Source organism: Pogoniulus pusillus, chromosome 19, assembly GCF_015220805.1.
Source record: "Pogoniulus pusillus isolate bPogPus1 chromosome 19, bPogPus1.pri, whole genome shotgun sequence".
Classification (NCBI taxonomy): domain Eukaryota; kingdom Metazoa; phylum Chordata; class Aves; order Piciformes; family Lybiidae; genus Pogoniulus; species Pogoniulus pusillus.
The window spans coordinates 19,791,981-19,809,930 of NC_087282.1; the positions used below are offsets into that span (position 1 = coordinate 19,791,981).

Sequence of the window (17,950 nt, forward strand, 5' to 3'; positions counted from 1 at the left end):
TAAACTTGCAAGAAGGACCAGATTTTCCTCACACACAGGTTAGGTCTAGTAGCTGTGTATGTGATGGGAGGAGATTGCAGTCTACAGTATATGAATCTGTGAGCCAACAGCCTTTGTAGAAAGTTTGCCATACATAAGCAAAAAGGTAACTTGTGCAAAATTAAATGAAGCAAGTATTCTTTCTCTTGTTTAAGATGAAAACTAGTAGGAAGCTTTCAAAACCTGATACAGAACTCAATCAAAACATGACACAACAACTGGCAGAGGCTTTGTATTCAGAGTTTATTGGCACACCTGGGAGGCTCTACTCTGTTGGACTATGCACCTGGTGTGACTTGGTTGGGGTCTAAGGCCAGTGCCTGCAATTCCACTATTTGGATCACAAGTACCTGCTGGGCAGTGGTAGCATTGTGAAGTTTGGCCCCAAAGCTGGCCTTAGCATAGACAGAGCAGCAGCTGCTGCCAGTACAGGTGGAGAGAGGGGAGGTACCAGCATTGGTGGAAAGGGATGTGACCCAGTGAAGCAGCAGTGGCACCACCCAGGGTGCTGCAGGCCAGGCCAGCAGAGGAGAGTGAGTCAGAACTCAGCTTCTCCCTGTCTACTGCTGCCACAGGCTCTTGTTTTTGTCACAGCAGCAGTATGTGCTAATGTCAAGGCATGTCTGACTCAGGGAGATGCCTTGGCATGCTGCTTGCCAGGTGTAGTCTCCCTGATTGCAGATGTGTCTATGTTCTCCCTTGGACTTTCTGGAAATAGGCCGCTCTCCTCTTGGGAAGTGGTTTCCCATACCAGCTCAATAGCCACTTTTCTGGTGACATGTGTGCAATCTGTGTTCAGTGAAAATTCTGCTGCAGTTTGATTTGCAAGACCAAAGACAGCCTTGTACTTCATCAGCTGATGTGCCAAATATCTTCTTAAGTAGGGGTCAGAGAAGTAGTGAAACTGAGAAATGCAGAGGCAGTGCAAGTTGCAACTACTTTTGAGACTGGAAAACATAAAAATACAAGAACCGAGAATTTTAATCATGGAAGACAAATGAAGATGCTAAAAAGGGCTCTCAGGAAGTGTTCCAAATTTGAAGCATAGGCTGAGTAAGATGGTGTGCTACAGCCCTGCTGTTAAGCAGTGACCAGCCTTGTGGGTTTGCTGCTTGGTAGCAGGCAAGTATAGGGTTTTTGAAAGCATTGAAAGTGGTTTAGAAACTCAAGTATCATTACTCACCAGCAACTTTACTGTGAATAAATGAACACATAGGTAACCATACGATGCTGATGCATATCTTCTCAGCCTTCAGGGAAGGCTACAAAAACACTGCACATCTGGTACAGCACATCCATAGCAAGTATCTCCCGCAAAACATCCCAGTAGGAGACCCTTTTAATTTCACGTGTTCAGTCAACAGAAATCACTAACATGTATTTTATCAGCATTTCTGCTAGGAAATGCAGCCTCAAAAACTCCTCAGCATGAGCCAAGAAACAACAGTCAGAACATTTAGTGCCACGCTCATCTCGTGTGTAGTACAGGCTTATTTCACTGGGACAGAAATCTGGCCCACTAGACTATTTTCAGTTTCCATGTAGAGGAGCCAACATACCTCCCAAGCTGTTTCTTCCAACAGCAAGGCATTGCATGAGCCAAATTTTGGGAAATCCCAGAGCTTTCTGATGAATCTGTGCAGAAGAGGTGCTGTGCAAAGTTTTTCATACTCTCACATTGAAAAGTTCTCAGACATCCTCTCCTTGGCAGTACTTCCTCTTGAACAGTTCTTCATGGATCACTACACACTTTCTGTTGTTGCCCCACAAAATAAATCTAACATCTTTAACAACCTCCCAGAGCTGCTTCAGAAAGCCGAGGCATATTCAGACACAATGGCTGCTGGAGCTCTCCTCAAGTGAATATAAGGCTCTCTTTTTTTGCACGGAGTTGCCTAGTCCAAGTTTGCAAGGACCTTTCTTGGTCTTAACCTCAACTATGGGTTCACCTAAACACAAAGAGCCCCTGCAAGGATGTGGAGGTATCAGACACCTGTTCTAAGCTACTTGAGTATAGGTTTCAAAGATTATGTTCCTTTAAAGCACCTGAAGTCCAAGACAATCTGTCAAAGGTGATCTTTCTTCAAATGAGAAAAAGCTCTTGAGACACCAATGAGCTCCTGTCTTTAAATCAAATTTAATCATTTCCACCAACACAAAGTTGGTAATGAAGACCAAGCTATGAATTTGGACAGCCTGATCTAGTTAATAGGTGTCCCTGCTCACTGCAGGGACGTTATACAAGATGACCTTTGAGGGTCCCTTCCAACACAATGCAATCTGTGAATATTTAAACCAGCTAACCAAGAGGCTGTCAAACCTGCAGCTGATGGTTCTGGCATAGACTGCACACAGAGAGCAAGAGGGAACAGCTTAAGCAGCCAGTACAACAGCAGAACGGTGTACATGCTGCTCAAAAGGAATTAAACCTTGAAACTGGAAAAGCAAGCAAAGCAATGCTTAAGTGCCAAGGCAGGGTGAAAGTTGAAATACTTAGATGAAAATTTACACAGCTAACTCAAAAACATCACTTAGGTTGCTATGCATTGTTTCCCTCTCAAAAAGCTTTACAGTCCTGCCTGAGAAGTGCAACACCTCTGTGCTGTTGTGATTAGGACAATGATTGTGGCTGAACAGAAAAAGAGGTACTATACTAAGGCATCCCAAGGCATTTAAAACAGACATGGAAATCAAGTGTATATTTAGGACCTAGAAGACTCCTGGAATAGCATAGGCATTTCATACAGGGTTTTTAAAAAAATACTTTTAGATAATACTTACACTGTACAGGACAAGACTTGTAAACAATATATTACACTACTAAAACGTTCATATAAATACTATACAGTCAAGTGTGCAACCAACCCATTAGGAAGGTTCACATATTAGACCACCACATATCTGGAAAAATTGTCTGATTATCTTCAAGATCTCTGGTTTGTGTGATCCAAGCCACTGATTCTGCAATGCCTATTTTAAAGTAATCAGGCCATGGCATGAGATGAAATACATTTGTCTGCTGATTCCCAGTTCAATTTTAATATGCTACGGTCACCTCAATCTGGCATATCAATGTTTAATTTGGGTGGTGGAATCACGTATTTTCCTGGACTCTGTGTAATGACCACTCCAGTCTTTTTTCGAAACATTGCTGGTGCAATTTTTGGTGGTTCAGGCAGGGGTGTTTCTTCAGTTTCCTCACTGTCTTCATGATGAAGATCATAAGAAATATTTCCATATTCTCGTAAGAAAGGGAAAATTTCAAGCAGAAACTGGCAGAAGTCTTTGCGAATTCCAAACCACCCTAAAAAAAAAAAAATAATTTTATAGCAGAACATGAAAATGTAACTAAGTAGGCAGACTATGGAATCTTAAGTTATCTTAATTCTTTACATATGAGCAAAATAAAATGGTCAGTAACACGGGAGCAGCAGCACTGACACTATCCCAGCGTGGGAGAGCTGCCCATCTTACCATAGGACAAGAATGCAGGTTAATTTAGTGCTCTTTGGGAGAAAAGTTGAGAAGCTTACAACCAAGAGGTGTTTATATTATCTCTGGGAATGAAGATAAATGAAACTGATCTACCAAGTGATGAAAGAAGGAGCTTTGTGAAGAAAAGACCTATTTCAGCTGTGTTTTGGTTTAAATTAACGAAGCAAGGCTAAAAGAACAAACCCAAGCAGCTGCAAAGCAGATTTTGAAGGTTATAGTGCCCAAGCAGAGACCCTTGCCTAATTAACTGCAAGATAAGTATTAAAATTTTACACCCCTCAGTATGATAGTGACCCAGTTGGCATACATGCTGAGCATGTGTAACTATGCTACTCAACTCTCCACCCAAATCATGCTAAACATCACCTAGAAAGCAGAGGCAGCCAGGGTTAGGATATTAAAAAAAAACCCAAACATGAGAGGAACACCTCTCTGGGGAGCAAGACTGTAGATTTAGCAGAGACAAGAGTAGTTAACAGGCTTCTCCTCCACCCAAGACAGGGACACCTTCTTGGTAAGAACTGCACATATTTGGCTGCATAACCATTGCTGTTGGATATTGACCCTATCACAAAAGTCTGAATCTCCCAACTTTGTTAGATGTTACTCAAGATTTATTAACTTCAGCTCTGGTAATCCTGGATCTGTTGTATCTGTTACTTTAAATTACAGATTTAATTTATTAAAGTTTCTGAACCTGTTTTCACTTCAAATCCTTATTGAGCCACTGGGAAAGTGGCAAAAATGTTACAGTCTTGGTGAGAGTGCCAGGGCTCTTAGATAGGCAGACACTGGGTTCTTATCCACAATGAGAACATAGAACAACATTACAATTCAAATTCTATACATGCAAACACACATAAGAATAAGAGAACAAAAAAGCAAGAGGCACAACAAACACTGAAAACTTTACTAAAATCACCTGAAAACAATAACAGACACTGCTGGTTTCTTTCATGAAAGAATACACAAATAAAAGCCCTTTCTGAAACAGTCTTAACAACATGTATTTAAGCCTGGAGCTGCAATCTGTTTCCATGATTTGTAAGTACTTACAGTGATTTCCTCCTTTTTGTCCAAATGTTGTTGCCATTAGAGTTATCAGTGAAAGCCAGAGAGGAACAAATATGGGTATAAAAGAAAAAGAATTGTGTCCATCCAGTCTGTGTACTAGTAAGATCTAAATGAAAAAAAAACAACCAAAACAACTTTTGTCAGTTTAATTGCAATACTCACTTTAAAGCTTCTTCAAGCATTATGCTGACATCAGACCTTTAACTTCATACAGCTATGAAAATGGCCTCAATAAAAATAGGTAGGTATTGTTCCAGCGTGATGAATACTTTACTAAGAAAAAGTTCAAAAACCTAGAATTCCTTCATACCCCAAACAAAAAACATTATTCTAATCTCACCTTATTCAAAGACAGACACAACAACTTTCTTCATTAAGAAAAGACCAAGATGCATCAGACACTTTAGGCTTTTTTGTACCTCAAACGTGAGCAGTGGAACGACAATTGTCATCCAGCTGACAGCCATCGTTATGTGTGTCCTCCTTTGCTCAGCAATCACATCCATAGAACGCAGGAACAGCACAGACCATACAATATAGTAGAGCACTACCAGACACAGAAAGGACATCAAGATCCACAGTGGAACACAAACAACCTAAAAGAAAAAAAAGAGATTAACTGCTTTCCATGCCTCTTACAGAGATACATTTTTATCAGTTTGATTTAAAAAAACTGCTCCTGAAACAAATGAAGCAAGTGAAAATGTTAAGCATTAAGCAAGAAGTTGTTAAGTGTAATAATCCATGACATACTCTTTAAATAATATAACCTGCAAAAGAAAAGTGCTGCAAATTGTGCTGCACTGTTAGGAGCTGCTGTTTGAGGATTCTCAGCTTTGTGAACTCCATCAAATTGAAACAATTCAAAGTTAAGCCGAAGTAGTTCAACTTTAATGAGACTCCTGTGATATTTGGGCTTAAATAGTACCTGAAATTGATTTTTAAAACTCTTTTCTGCACTAGAAACATTGACATATTATGTAAATTAAATTCTTCTCCCATTTGTTTGAAAAATAGAAACAGAAGTCACAGTCATGCCAGATGACCAGTTTTATGGCATTTAAAAAAAAACAGACATAGAAATGGCACTTTTGTACTCTAAAGGCACTTGGGTCAGGAAATCTCAGCTATTTTGACAAAGACCACTTGCACACCAAGTGGATTTACATGCATAGTAACACAATACAGAACTAGCTATTTACTACAGCAAATGTATTGGTAAATAGGGTAACTCACCAGTCATTGTTACAGATAGTTTAGTGTCCCCACTGGAAACTTTTGGTTAGGATTTTTCTTTCAACAACTGATGGAGCTTGTCCACCTCCCCCCAAAAATGAAAATGTCCAAAGAACAGACTCTTTCTCCCATGACCACTAAATGTAAAGCCAGAGCTTTAGTGAAGGATTGTTAAGCAAGCAAAAATGCAATCATGCACTCTGATCATAAATTAATTGTTACTATCTTTAGGAAATTCAGCATTTAAACAAGGGTAAGAAGAAAACACTTGTTACGTACAAGCCAAGGCCATCTGATGATCTCGTCCAGTCTGAGTGCAATAAATATGAACTGTAGAATATTGACTGAACACAAGATTTCCAGCTAGAAAAAGAAAACATATTAGTTAACTCTTAGCATGATAAAGCTATTTACAACATAACTAAAGCATCTGTCAAAGGGCAAAAGCACTATCTGCAGCATTTACTAGAAGGATTACAGAGTGCCAGCTTTATCTGGGGTAGGTGGAAAGAAATACATGGAAGATGACATCCAGATTCAATCATTTAATGTATAATTGAGAGCTATTTCAAATGACACTCAAGTCACTTAGGTTTTAAGGCAATATAGAAAAGTAACACTTCTTATTAACAATGTTAACAAAAGCTTTCCTGTGTCTTTGCCACTGTAAGAACCCTATAGCATATTCCATCATCAAATAAATAAAATCAATGACTTCTGTGTCTAGCTTGAACAAAGTGAAACACTGAAATACAATCAGACCTCACAAGATTCTGTTTCCAAAGTTTATAGGTAATCCTACATGAGTAACAATTTCACAGATCAGACAGAGAATCCAAAAAGACTAAAACTCTTCAGTTTAAGTTAGAAGCATTTTTTATCTCAAGAAAATGCAGGGATTTAGACACTTTTAAAATATGCTACCTCTCACTAACACAGGTTTGTGTACTATGATCTCTTGGATCAATGCATTCACAGTACAGGGAGTCAAAAATCCAACAGGCAGCAAGCATTTGCCTACTTTAGAGACTGCACTGAAGGCTTTGCTGGAAAAGCAATTTAAAACAGTTTTGTATCACCGGCTTCCACAAAAGAATAAACCACCAACACTTCACACACACACACTCCAGTGTAAGGCTGAGCAGCCTGAAAATTGAAAGAGCAAACAGAAGCAGCAAACAGAAATATTTTTTTTAAATGTTAAAAAAAAATCAAGATGATCAATTGCTATAAAGAATTTTTAGGATCAAATTCACTTTTGAGCTCTGTCAAGGCATGTATATTGTGTGAGTGGCTGGGCTCATAATTCAATGAATTCACATGCCTTAAATAAATGGTGCTCTACTGACTGTAAAAATAGTGTAACACATAAAAGACAGTGGTTTTTTTAGCCCACCATGTTATATAGACAAAACCCCACTACATACTTACTGATCACTTAATCAGTAGACAATGTACTTCAAACTAAGCTATAATGAAAATAACAGATTAACAACTAACTTGATTACTTATGCCAAAAAGCTATTTCTGGGATTAAAGACAAGCTCCCCAAGTTCCTAGGAAATAATGAAATCTTCTCAGAGTAAAAAGAACATAGAAGAGCTTTAAGTGAGATGACCTAAGAGTAGAAAAAGTTGACAATTCAACTGCAGAACTTATTTTGTTCAAGACAGCTGTGGTCTTTTTGAGGTGAGTGGGTTCCATTTCTCTTGATGCTTGCCTTATGGTAATGTTGGACAAATAATCCTTTGAAATTAAAAAAGATTTAAAAAAATAATTTCTATTAAAATTCTGGGTTTTAGAGGTCATAGGGTTGTTTGAGGCCATAGCAAAAAAACACCCCAAAACCTAAAATAATGTAAACTTAAAAAGAATTTTAAATCTATTGTCAAATGCCACAACCGTGGCAAGATCTTGAAAATACTTGGGGAGTTCTTCTAAACCTAAAAGGAGTAAGAAAGGGCAGAAGCTAGAGACAGAAAATACAAATATTCTCTTGTATCTCTACTCTCCACATTCTCAAATTAAAGATTAGAGACACAGATTGGTATAGTATGAATTTTTTAATGCTGATTATCAGAGCTCTTGAAGTTCAGCTCTGCCCAGGGACAGTGCTTACTATCAGCAGGATTTCCTTCAGTAATTTCTGGTTTAGTGCCTTGTATTAGCCCATATTGCAGAGGTTGTGGCGAGTTCTTGTAACACAATAATAAAACACGTTGCAATTTGGTACCTGAAAAAAACCTAAGCGATTAGGAAAAAAAATCCTTATTGCAAATCCTGATTTTTCACTCTAGGAAGCCAGCGCAAGCAACTAACTGAAGCGATGCAGTCATCCATACTATGATTTACTCAGAGATGAGCTGTAAGTGTAATTGATAGAGTCTCACATTGCTACACATCTGACATGTAACAAACGAAGCATTACCTCCAGAGACCGGTCATGTCGGAATCCCCACACACAAGCTGCAACTGACACTGGAGATACAAAGAATAAAGGCATGAAGACCAGAAGCCAGAAGTGAGTTCCTCGTTCGATCCTATCACACACCAGAACTTCAAACATCAGTAGCAGCAGGTGGATGCCTACTGCTATTAACATAGCCTTGAACTCCACACAGGTTTCTCCTTCTGCTCTGAAGAGAGGATAAGGAAGCATTCAGTTTATCTGTCAGAGGAAAGCATGCTGTCCTGCAAACACCCCAAGACACTTTGTTTACTATTGTTAAATTTCAGATAGTAACACTTGTTTTGATTAAATGTACACATCATACCAAACAGCCACTATTAAGCTACACTCCTAGTTACTTAAGAGTTCTTTTCCATAAAGCTGCACTTTTGAAGTGTCTTACTCAAGGAGAGCAAGTGACAGTTTTACAACTTGAAAATTTTCTAAGGATTCCACTGCTGTGCAGGAAAAGCAGCATTTCTTTGCTACTACTTGAAGACTCGGGTATGATGCAGGATGTTAGAAGTAAGTCTAAAATTATCTGTTTGGTTCTTGAACCAGTTTTTATTGCATCAACATCTTTCCCCAGAATTTCTTCATTCACCAAAATCAGTGTAGTGCCACAGAGTATTAGCTATTACTAAAAAGTAAACTGCTTGCAAATTAAGCTTCTGGATGCTTAATATTATGTTCCACAGAAACCTGTTTATGAATTTGATCCATTACAGAAAACACATTATGTTCCCTCTTTCTTGCAAAACAAATACCCTCAACTTACCGATACTGTGGGTTTCGGGCCCATACTCCTGTTCCAACCGAGGCACCGACAATCACCATTAGCTTCCAAAGCCATATTGGAGCAAATACAGCCCAGTAACTCCATTGAATTTTATCATCCAGACGCAGAGATAGCAATACAGAAAAAAGCAGCAAGCAGGCATAAATAAGAAATTTGCTATTAAACAAACAAAAAAACCCAAAGTCAGACATGAAGGCAGGCAACTTAACACCAATTTTGTAGAGCACTAGAAAATCAGTCACAGCTAAAATGCAATCAAGATACTTCCCAAAACACGTGTTAAAATTTCTTTGCAAAGAATCAAATTTGTTCTGAAGAGTCACACACTTCATCATAAATATGGCATGTCATCTCTTCCACTTACAAAATCATTGCTTCAAGGGAACACATCAAAAGCATTCTTGCATGACAAACTTAATATACAGGCATCTATCAATAGTTTCCTCCCACGAGGCTCAAGTCAGGAGCTGTGTTATTAGAGGCTCAGAAACAGATCAGCTCTACGTATTTCTAGAAAATGTGTTCTTTCATCACCAATGAAATGAGAGAGGTTTTGATGTTCAAACCTGAGTTACATAATTTATGTCATTTTATCCATATTCTTTTTAACTGTAGAGGTTTGGGGTGGTATTTAAAATTTTCTCTATCAGTTAGAAACAGCAACATTATAGAAAAGAAACCAAACCATGTTAAACTCAACACATTACCAGTTGTAGAGTGAAGTTTCTAACTGAAATATTAACCATGGTGCTTACAATTTTAAGATAGGTATGTTGATACTTTTTCTAAACCATTCAATCTAAGAATGACTAAATGTATCTGGAACACATGACGGAAGTGGCACTGCAACCTCTTGTACCACCAGAAATCAAAATAATTACATAGCACATGATTTCCTCACACTACAGGAAGGGAAAAAGTCACCCACCCATTTGCCAGAGGATCACAGACTTCTTTCTAAAACACATAATTAGGCTTCAACACCACTTCAGTGCAGTAATTACATATATTTTAAAATATGGATAAACTAAGGAACAGAATAAGTACTTGATACAGCACCAGCAGTCAGGAATACCACCACCCTCACTCCAATAGCACAACTACAACTACTGACTTTCACTCATAGTAGTACAACATTCAATAGATGAGCATTGCCTTGTTTAGATATCAAGCTGCCTTGTCTCTACTCAGAACAAGCGTCTCAGCTGCCCCTTAAGGAGAAAAAGTAGTTTTGTGTCACCACCACCTCCTCCTATACTTGAAACTGCCTCAGGACAGGATGATACACCATCACAGCCACTCTTCACAGCAACAAAGGGAATGCTCAGCTTCCTAGGCTATTCATACTTTGCCAACGTTGTGTTTAATTTGTACTTTCCCCGGCTCCTCAATAAACACAGAAGTAAAATGCCACAGAGTAAAACATCACTGCTCCCTGAACATTCCAGCAAGCATCAAAACATTCCAGATTACCTGCACGAGTGTAACATTCAGCTTGCTCCTTCATAAACCGCAAACATTGCACAGCAATAACAAAAACTTATAAGCTTCTAGAACTTCTGTTCCTACTTTTCCATTACTCTCAACCACACATATTTAAGTAGTTTATTTCAACCTCTTTGCAACAATGCATTTCCTGAAGCATTGGTTACCCTTCTGCTTGCGTGAACAGTCAACTGAACACAGCTTTTTCTAATTGCAATCATGTAAAGCCTTTTCCACGAGCAAGATTCTCTAGGACTTTCAGTATTTCATGCGACATCGCACAAACTGCTTGCAGGTCTTTTATTCTGTAGTCTTAAAATAGCTGGCAACAGCAAAACCAGTAAAACTCTACCAATTCTCTCAGTTTACATGAATTTGTACTTGCTTACAAGACAGGGCAAGCACGAACTCAAGTGACTATCATTTTGTTAATTGTAAGAGAGCTCTGAAAGATGAATCTCCATCAGCAGCTCACCAAGTCTAGACTAGGACTAGGCCTGTAAAGGGCAATGCTTCCAGAGCTGCAAAACCCAAGCCGTAACCACACGCTAAACGCTTGTTAGCGCATAAGGCTACTTCTTTGCTTTCCCGTACAAAGCTTTATAGCCAAAATCATCCAGCTGAAAAATTCTGAACCCAGAACGAGACTTGAAGTAATTTCAGGAACCTAAATAACGAAACAAAAAAAAAAGATGTCTGGAATTTGGCCTGGCAACCAGATGACGGATGCCCGTGCTTTCAGCCACCCTGCCCAAGAGCCAGCACGTACAGACATCTGAGGGCACTCAGAGGGAAACCGGTCAGGAGCAGCGCGTTTGGAACACCCCCAGCGCTGCCTGTACCGGAACGCTCTCACCCGCCGTGTGGAACGGCCACCCGAAGCTGACCCCCACAGATCAAACGCTCAAGCTCCACACAGCACAACGCTGCTCCAGCCCGGGCCGGCGACGCACCTCGGTTTCGGCCACCAGCGACCTGCCCCGGCGCACAGACGTACCGAGAACTCACGCCGAGAAGTTGAGCCACGGGCTGGAAGGGGTAGCAAAGCCGGGCCCGCCGGTGCTTACCCCCGAAACCCTCGCCGTCGGCTCCGCCTCGACCTAAGGGGAGCTCGGGCCGCGCCGCCGACTCCGGATGCGTCCCGCTACCGGCGCGGGGGAGGCGAGCCTCCGCCCAACAACAACGCTACGCCGGGGCAGGGAGCCGCCGGGACCGGACCAGGTGCCACTCCACCACCGGACGGACCTATAACGGCCCGCAGAGCGGGCCCTGACGAGACAGCACGGATCGAGGCCGTTAAGCGCCGGGCCGCCCTCACCTGGGGTTGAAGTCCTGGAACAAGCCACGCAGGTTCATTGCGGCTCTACCCTCCGCCCCGCCACACTCTACCAGGCACGCATGGCGCGCCCACCGCCACCGGAGCTTGGCCTGTCCGCGCCGCCGCCCCGCCTCCGCCGGAACCGGGCAGCCCGCACGGCTCCGCGCATGCGTGCCGCCCGCCAGGCCCCACAATGCGTTCCTCTGCCGGGAAGCTCCGCCTGGCCTCGCTGGCGAGGAATGCGCAAGCGCCTAAGGCCAGGCGGGAGCTGCCCGTACCTGGGCGGGGCCGCAGCCGTTACCGGCCGTGTCCCTGCGCCGCGCGGGGCGCTGGTCTGTTACCCGGGCGGGCGCAGAGCGGTGCTGGCTCTGCGCCCACGGGCGCGGGTCTGGTGCGGAGCCGCAGCCGTTACCGGCCGTGTCCCTGCGCCGCGCGGGGCGCTGGTCTGTTACCCGGGCGGGCGCAGAGCGGTGCTGGCTCTGCACCCACGGGCGCGGGTCTGGTGCGGGGCCTTGCGTGAGGCCCGTCGGAGCTGTGACAGGCAGGCCATGCCTCACCGGGGGAAGGGATGCCGTGGCCCGGGTCGGTCCCTGCTGAGACCACCTTCTGGGTAAGGGCAGTAGGGCTAAAAGCCGGGAGCTCCTGCAGCGGCCGGCACTGCGATGGCTGCTGGGGCATCTGACAGTGTGTGTTAGGACCAGCTTCACTAGAAGCCCTAATCCAGTAGTCCCCGGGAAACATTCAAAGTGTATGTGGATATGTATACACACATATACACATGATGCGTTTAACTTTGGGGGAATCTGTGGCCTTTTCTGGCTTGCATATAAAAAGACTTGATAAATGGTGCAATGGTGCAGCCTTCACTAAAAAAGAGGCTGTGTAACATGTCAGACTGCGTGGGACAGAATGGTGTTTCTATCCACTTTGCAGGCTTAGGTTTATTATGAATGACTTTATAGATCACCTGATGACTGAACTAAAATCCCCCTAACTCCTCAGTAATTTAAGATTGCTCTGCAAATTAAATGCTAATAAGTGAAAAAGTCAATCAAACTCTAGCTTCTGCAGAAAGGTTTTGAAAAGGGATGAAAAGTAAATGGTTTTAGGTCTTCATTTAGTGCTAACAGGACTGGCAGTTTATATCAGCTAAGAAACTAAGCTCACATGCAGTATGGTTTGTTACATGCCATAGCTACTTGTGGGCCTTGACAGTACTTATAAGCTAATACAATTTACTCAAAGATGTGATTTATCTAGACATATTCACTGGCAAGCTGTAGATACAATTTTAACTGCATTGACAGTGGAGGTCTCTTCCAACCTGGTTGATTCTGTGATTCTATGAACAGCACAAGTTGCTGACAGACTTCCATACCAGTAGCTTTCTGCTCAGTATATTCAACTGATAAGGCAAGGCTACAAGAAAGCACTGGCAGTGGTAGTGGGGAGGGCACATGAGGAGATTGGTAAGAAATCAGGGTGAGAGAGAAACCTGAAAACGTAGTGGAATAAAAGAGAAGAGACATAAATGATGGGGGCTAGGCAGTTTCCAGAGATTAAGATGAGAGGTGCCCATATGACAGAACTTGTGGCAGAGCAGAGCCTGAACTTCTAAGGAACCAAAGAATTACCAGACTTAAAAGAAGTGGAAACTAGAACCTTGGTTTTCATTCTGTTTTTTTCAAAAGTAGAACCTTACAACTACCTGAAGGGAGGCTGTAGCCAGGTGGGGGTTGGTCTCTTCTCCCAGGCAACCAGCAACAGAAGAAGTCTCAAGTTGTGCCGGAGGAGGTATAGGCTGGATGTTAGGAGAAAGTTCTGCACGGAGAGTGTGATTTGCTGATGGAATGGGCTGCCCAGGGAGGTGGTGGGGCCGCCGTCCCTGGAGGTGTTCAAAAGAAGACTGGATGAGGCACTTAGTGCCATGGACTAGTTGATTGGACAGGGCTTGGGTGATAGCTTGGACTGGATGATTTTGGAGGTCTCTTCCAACCTGGTTGATTGTATGATTCTATACTAGTGTAGCAAAGAGAACATTTATGCATAATGCATTTATCCAAGATAAAATATATCTACTGCGATGCATAAAGAAGCTACTAGACCTGTACCAGTAAGCATTGTCCTCAGCCAGATGCAATCATAAAGTCAAAGTAATAGTAACAAAGAATTACCTTATCTTGAGAACTGTTAATAATTAAGAAGTCAAATAAAGCAGCATGCCATTTCTAAGAGTATTCATAAATATAGGAATAAATCAAGAGAGATTTCTTCTGCCATTACAGAGTTTGGCTGACTGCTGAGGCAACAAAATTGCTCCTGCAAGGGACAAAGAACTAGCAAAGAAGTCCTTAGTTACTGAAAGTATGATAGAAATGAAGTTATTAAATAAATAAATAGGTAAGTAGGCAGACAAATATGTAAATAAAGTTGACAACTAGACAGAAAGAACTCTTTGCTGTTGAACCCAACATGCAGGTGCCACATCTAAGAAAATCTCCACCCACTTTATCTGCTTTTGCTCCAAAAGAAATATGTATCACATTTATCTTCTCCAGAGGAAAAGTTAAGATATGGGTGCTTAGCAGCTGCTGTTGGATCTGACAAACCCAGTGGGTGACATTGTTCTGCCTGTAAAATACCTGTGAAATGTGTGGTTACCTCAGTTGATGTAGTTTTGTACTGCTACCTTAGGAGAGCTGGGGATAAATATTTGGCTTAAAGACAAGTTAGGAGGTTTCTTAGATCTTTTGGGGGTTTTCAGGTGTCTCGATTGCTGTGAGAGTGATGTTGAGGAGAGTTGGGCAGAAAAAAAACCAAGGTATTGTCTGAACTTAAAAGATTTAGAAAATTTCTGTTGAGTTTGCATGTTACGGTGGTTTTAAGAGTGGGAAAAGGAATATGAGGAGAGGCTAAGAGAAGCAGCAAGTCATCTGCTTTCTGTTAAGACTTCCTGTCTACTGCTGGTTGAGACTTGAACATGAGGAGTTTAACTGAATCCCCTGAGACAGTTTCTGTTGGAGATGAAACAGGCATTTTGTTTTCATTCCATTTATCTAATTCCTCAAATTAGTTACTGAAGTCATATATAGCACCTTAATTTAGAGTCATTGCCATTACTGCTTTCATAAGCCATCTGCTGTATTCTTATTCTGCTTAAAAAGCCATAAACCAGGAGGTTTACTTATCCTTGACTGGCCAAAGTTAAGCAAAGGAAACAAAACCTGAATCAGCCTTTCTAATCTGTGAAGCTTGCTTCTCTGCTGACAGTCAGTCTTGACTCTTTTCTAACATAACTTCACATATCCTGTTTGCTTTGCTGACTTCTCAGGGTGTTACTATTAGAAGAATGGAACACAGCAACAACAGTTCAGTAATAAATGACTTATGTGGCTGAGAGCATAGCCAGGAACTGTTTCTGGGATCATCTTTTGTGGTATACAGCAGAATATCAAACTGGTTTTAAAATCCCCATTTGAATCTGTTGATTTTACTGTAGGCCTCACTGTTAGCATGTAATCACAGAATAAGCAGAATTGACCAGCAATTGACAAGGAAGAGAGCTATTGAAATAAAGCTAGAAAAGAAGGTATTGGATCTATACATTTGATCTATAAATAAATGGTATTGGTCTCCTAATGATGGCAATTTTTCAGTCAATGCTTTCCTTCCAAGGCCACCTTAATTTCACTGGGCTTTGATGGTGGAGTTGATCACACATATTGTCCTGACAAAATTAGTATAATCTTCTGGTTTTAAAAGTAGTGCATAGCTTCTAACACAAAGACTTTTATTTGCAGATCTTTAACTTTCAACCCTGTCATGCTATCAGACTACTTGGGCCAGCTGAACCCATAACCATTTAAGAAAGTCAGATAAATTTCTTAGTGGAGCTGTGATTCTGAAAACAGAAGGAAGTGATTTCTTCAGGAAGATGCCAACTGTGAGCTGTGTTTAGTTCCAAGTGACAATCATGTTTTAAAGTGGTTTCCTGTGTGATCCTGCTCTGGTAGGAGGATCTTTCAAGGTCCCTTCTAACCCCTAACATGGTGTGATTCTATGTAAGGGAGCTCCAGACAAACAGAAAACTAAGTTAGATTTTTGCTTTCATATCAACCTTAAAACAGCAAGAAAAACATGCAGGATTCTTTGGCTCTCTTCTCATATCAATACAGTGCTGTGGGTGCCATAGCTAATATATCTGCCAGTGTCATGATTGTTTAGAATTATGGATACTTACAGTGACATCTCATCTGTCATTGAACCAGCGTGATATTTTCTTCCCATGTTTCTAACTTTTGGCATATCTCCTGTGACAGATCTCTACAGCACTGAAGATTCTACTCTTGTCAGGTCTCTACAGCATTGAAGATTTCACTATGGTAGGTTTATGGTGATTGAAGTGGGAGCCTAATATGGCTCTTACAAAAATTACTGGTGGTGATATCCTTATTGACTCAGATGAAGTACAAATGAGGTCTGGAGGACGCAGGTCAACCTGACCTGGGTTTAGATTTCTTTAGTTTGACCAGTGTGCTATATTGATATTTTAGGTAACATTTTCTTCATTAACTAAAAGTAAACAGATTCAGTAACTAGTCAGATTTGATTTTTGCTTCCTGTCAGGGCATTTTTCAAACACTGTCACTGTAAGAATTCCTCATTGATATTCTTCTCATGTCCCTTGGAGAGTTTTGGGTTTCTAATCGCTACTGAACTTTGTCTGTTCAAGTTAGCACAGTGCCGATTTTCATATTTTCTTTCAGCTCACACTTTGTTCTTGTTTAATTGCCAAAAGTAATAGTAATCCAAATTCTAAACACAACTAACTGAAGTGCAGATTCTCTGCCCTGCAGTAGTTAATTCTGTGACTAGAATTTACCAAATAGGTTTTTTTTAATAGCAAAGCATCGCTTTGCTTTGCTATTTTAAAAGGTTTTCTTGTTTTTTACTACCAAACATTGTACCTGCAGCAGAAGGATCCTTACATAAATGAAAAGAGAAAATTTAATTTGCAGTGTATTTGAATAAAAAATGGCATAAATTTACAATTGGCAAAAAATGCATTAAGTAGTTTATGTAATAGAAATACAACACCCCTTTGGTTTACCTTTAAATGTTGCATTTAATTTTAATACAGCAAACTACAACTGATTGTACAGATAGAATATTTTATATAACATACACATGCTTTTGCTACAAAACTCATTATCCAGGTGACTAATGCACCTTACTTTCATTATGAGGTTGACTAATCAACTTAATCCAACACCAAGTAATTTAATTTTATAATTTGTTTTCTTATTGAAAAAAAAAAGGCATTCAGCATGAGGTTTCTAAGTAATTAAAAAGAATGGCAATGCAGTTCTGTAGTATTTTCTCTAAATTAGCTATGGCTTTTGTTAATTTCCACTCCACCTCTACTTGATCAGCCCTGTATGTTATGTAGGGAAGGCAGCTTGAGGTTTACCTCATAGAATCATAGAATCAACCAGGTTGGAAGAGACCTCCAAGATCATCTAGTCCAACCTAGCACCCAGCCCTAGCCAGTCAACTAGACCATGGCACTAAGTGCCTTATCCAGTCTTTTCTTGAACACCTCCAGGGACGGTGACTCCACCACCTCCCTGGGCAGCCCATTCCAATGCCAATCACTCTCTCTGGGAAGAACTTCCTCCTAACATCCAGCCTAGACCTACCCTGGCACAACTTGAGACTGTGTCCCCTTGCTCTATTGCTGGTTGCCTGGGAGAAGAGGCCACCCCCCACCTGGCTACAATGTCCCTTCAGGTAGTTGTAGACAGTAATAAGATCACCCCTGAGCCTCCTCTTCTGCAGGCTAAACAACCCCAGCTCCCTCAGCCTCTCCTCATAGGGTTTATGTTCCAGGCCCCTCATGTTAAAAGACTGATATGTTATGAAAATTAGGAGCTCTTGTCTTCAGTAAAAATGTGTGTTTTAACTACAGAAATTGCACCAGGAGTGGAACCTTTCACACAGAAGGTCAGTCTATGTGCCTATACTATGCCTAGGGAAATTGATGGGAGTCCTGCAT

The 17,950-nt window shown here is 41.2% G+C and overlaps 1 protein-coding gene across 1 annotated transcript; it reads right to left on the reverse strand.

The window, feature by feature from the left end:
• Window positions 1-265: 265 nt before the first annotated feature.
• On the reverse strand, window positions 266-11,979 carry TMEM185A (transmembrane protein 185A). The gene is made up of 7 exons (XM_064159585.1): window positions 11,896-11,979; window positions 9,072-9,248; window positions 8,273-8,480; window positions 6,124-6,207; window positions 5,028-5,204; window positions 4,591-4,714; window positions 266-3,343 (listed from the first exon to the last, which is right to left on the reverse strand). The coding sequence occupies exons 1-7, from the start codon at window positions 11,931-11,933 to the stop codon at window positions 3,096-3,098; spliced, it is 1,056 nt and encodes a 351-aa protein (XP_064015655.1). The 5' UTR covers window positions 11,934-11,979; the 3' UTR covers window positions 266-3,095.
• Between the last annotated feature and the right edge of the window lie 5,971 nt (window positions 11,980-17,950).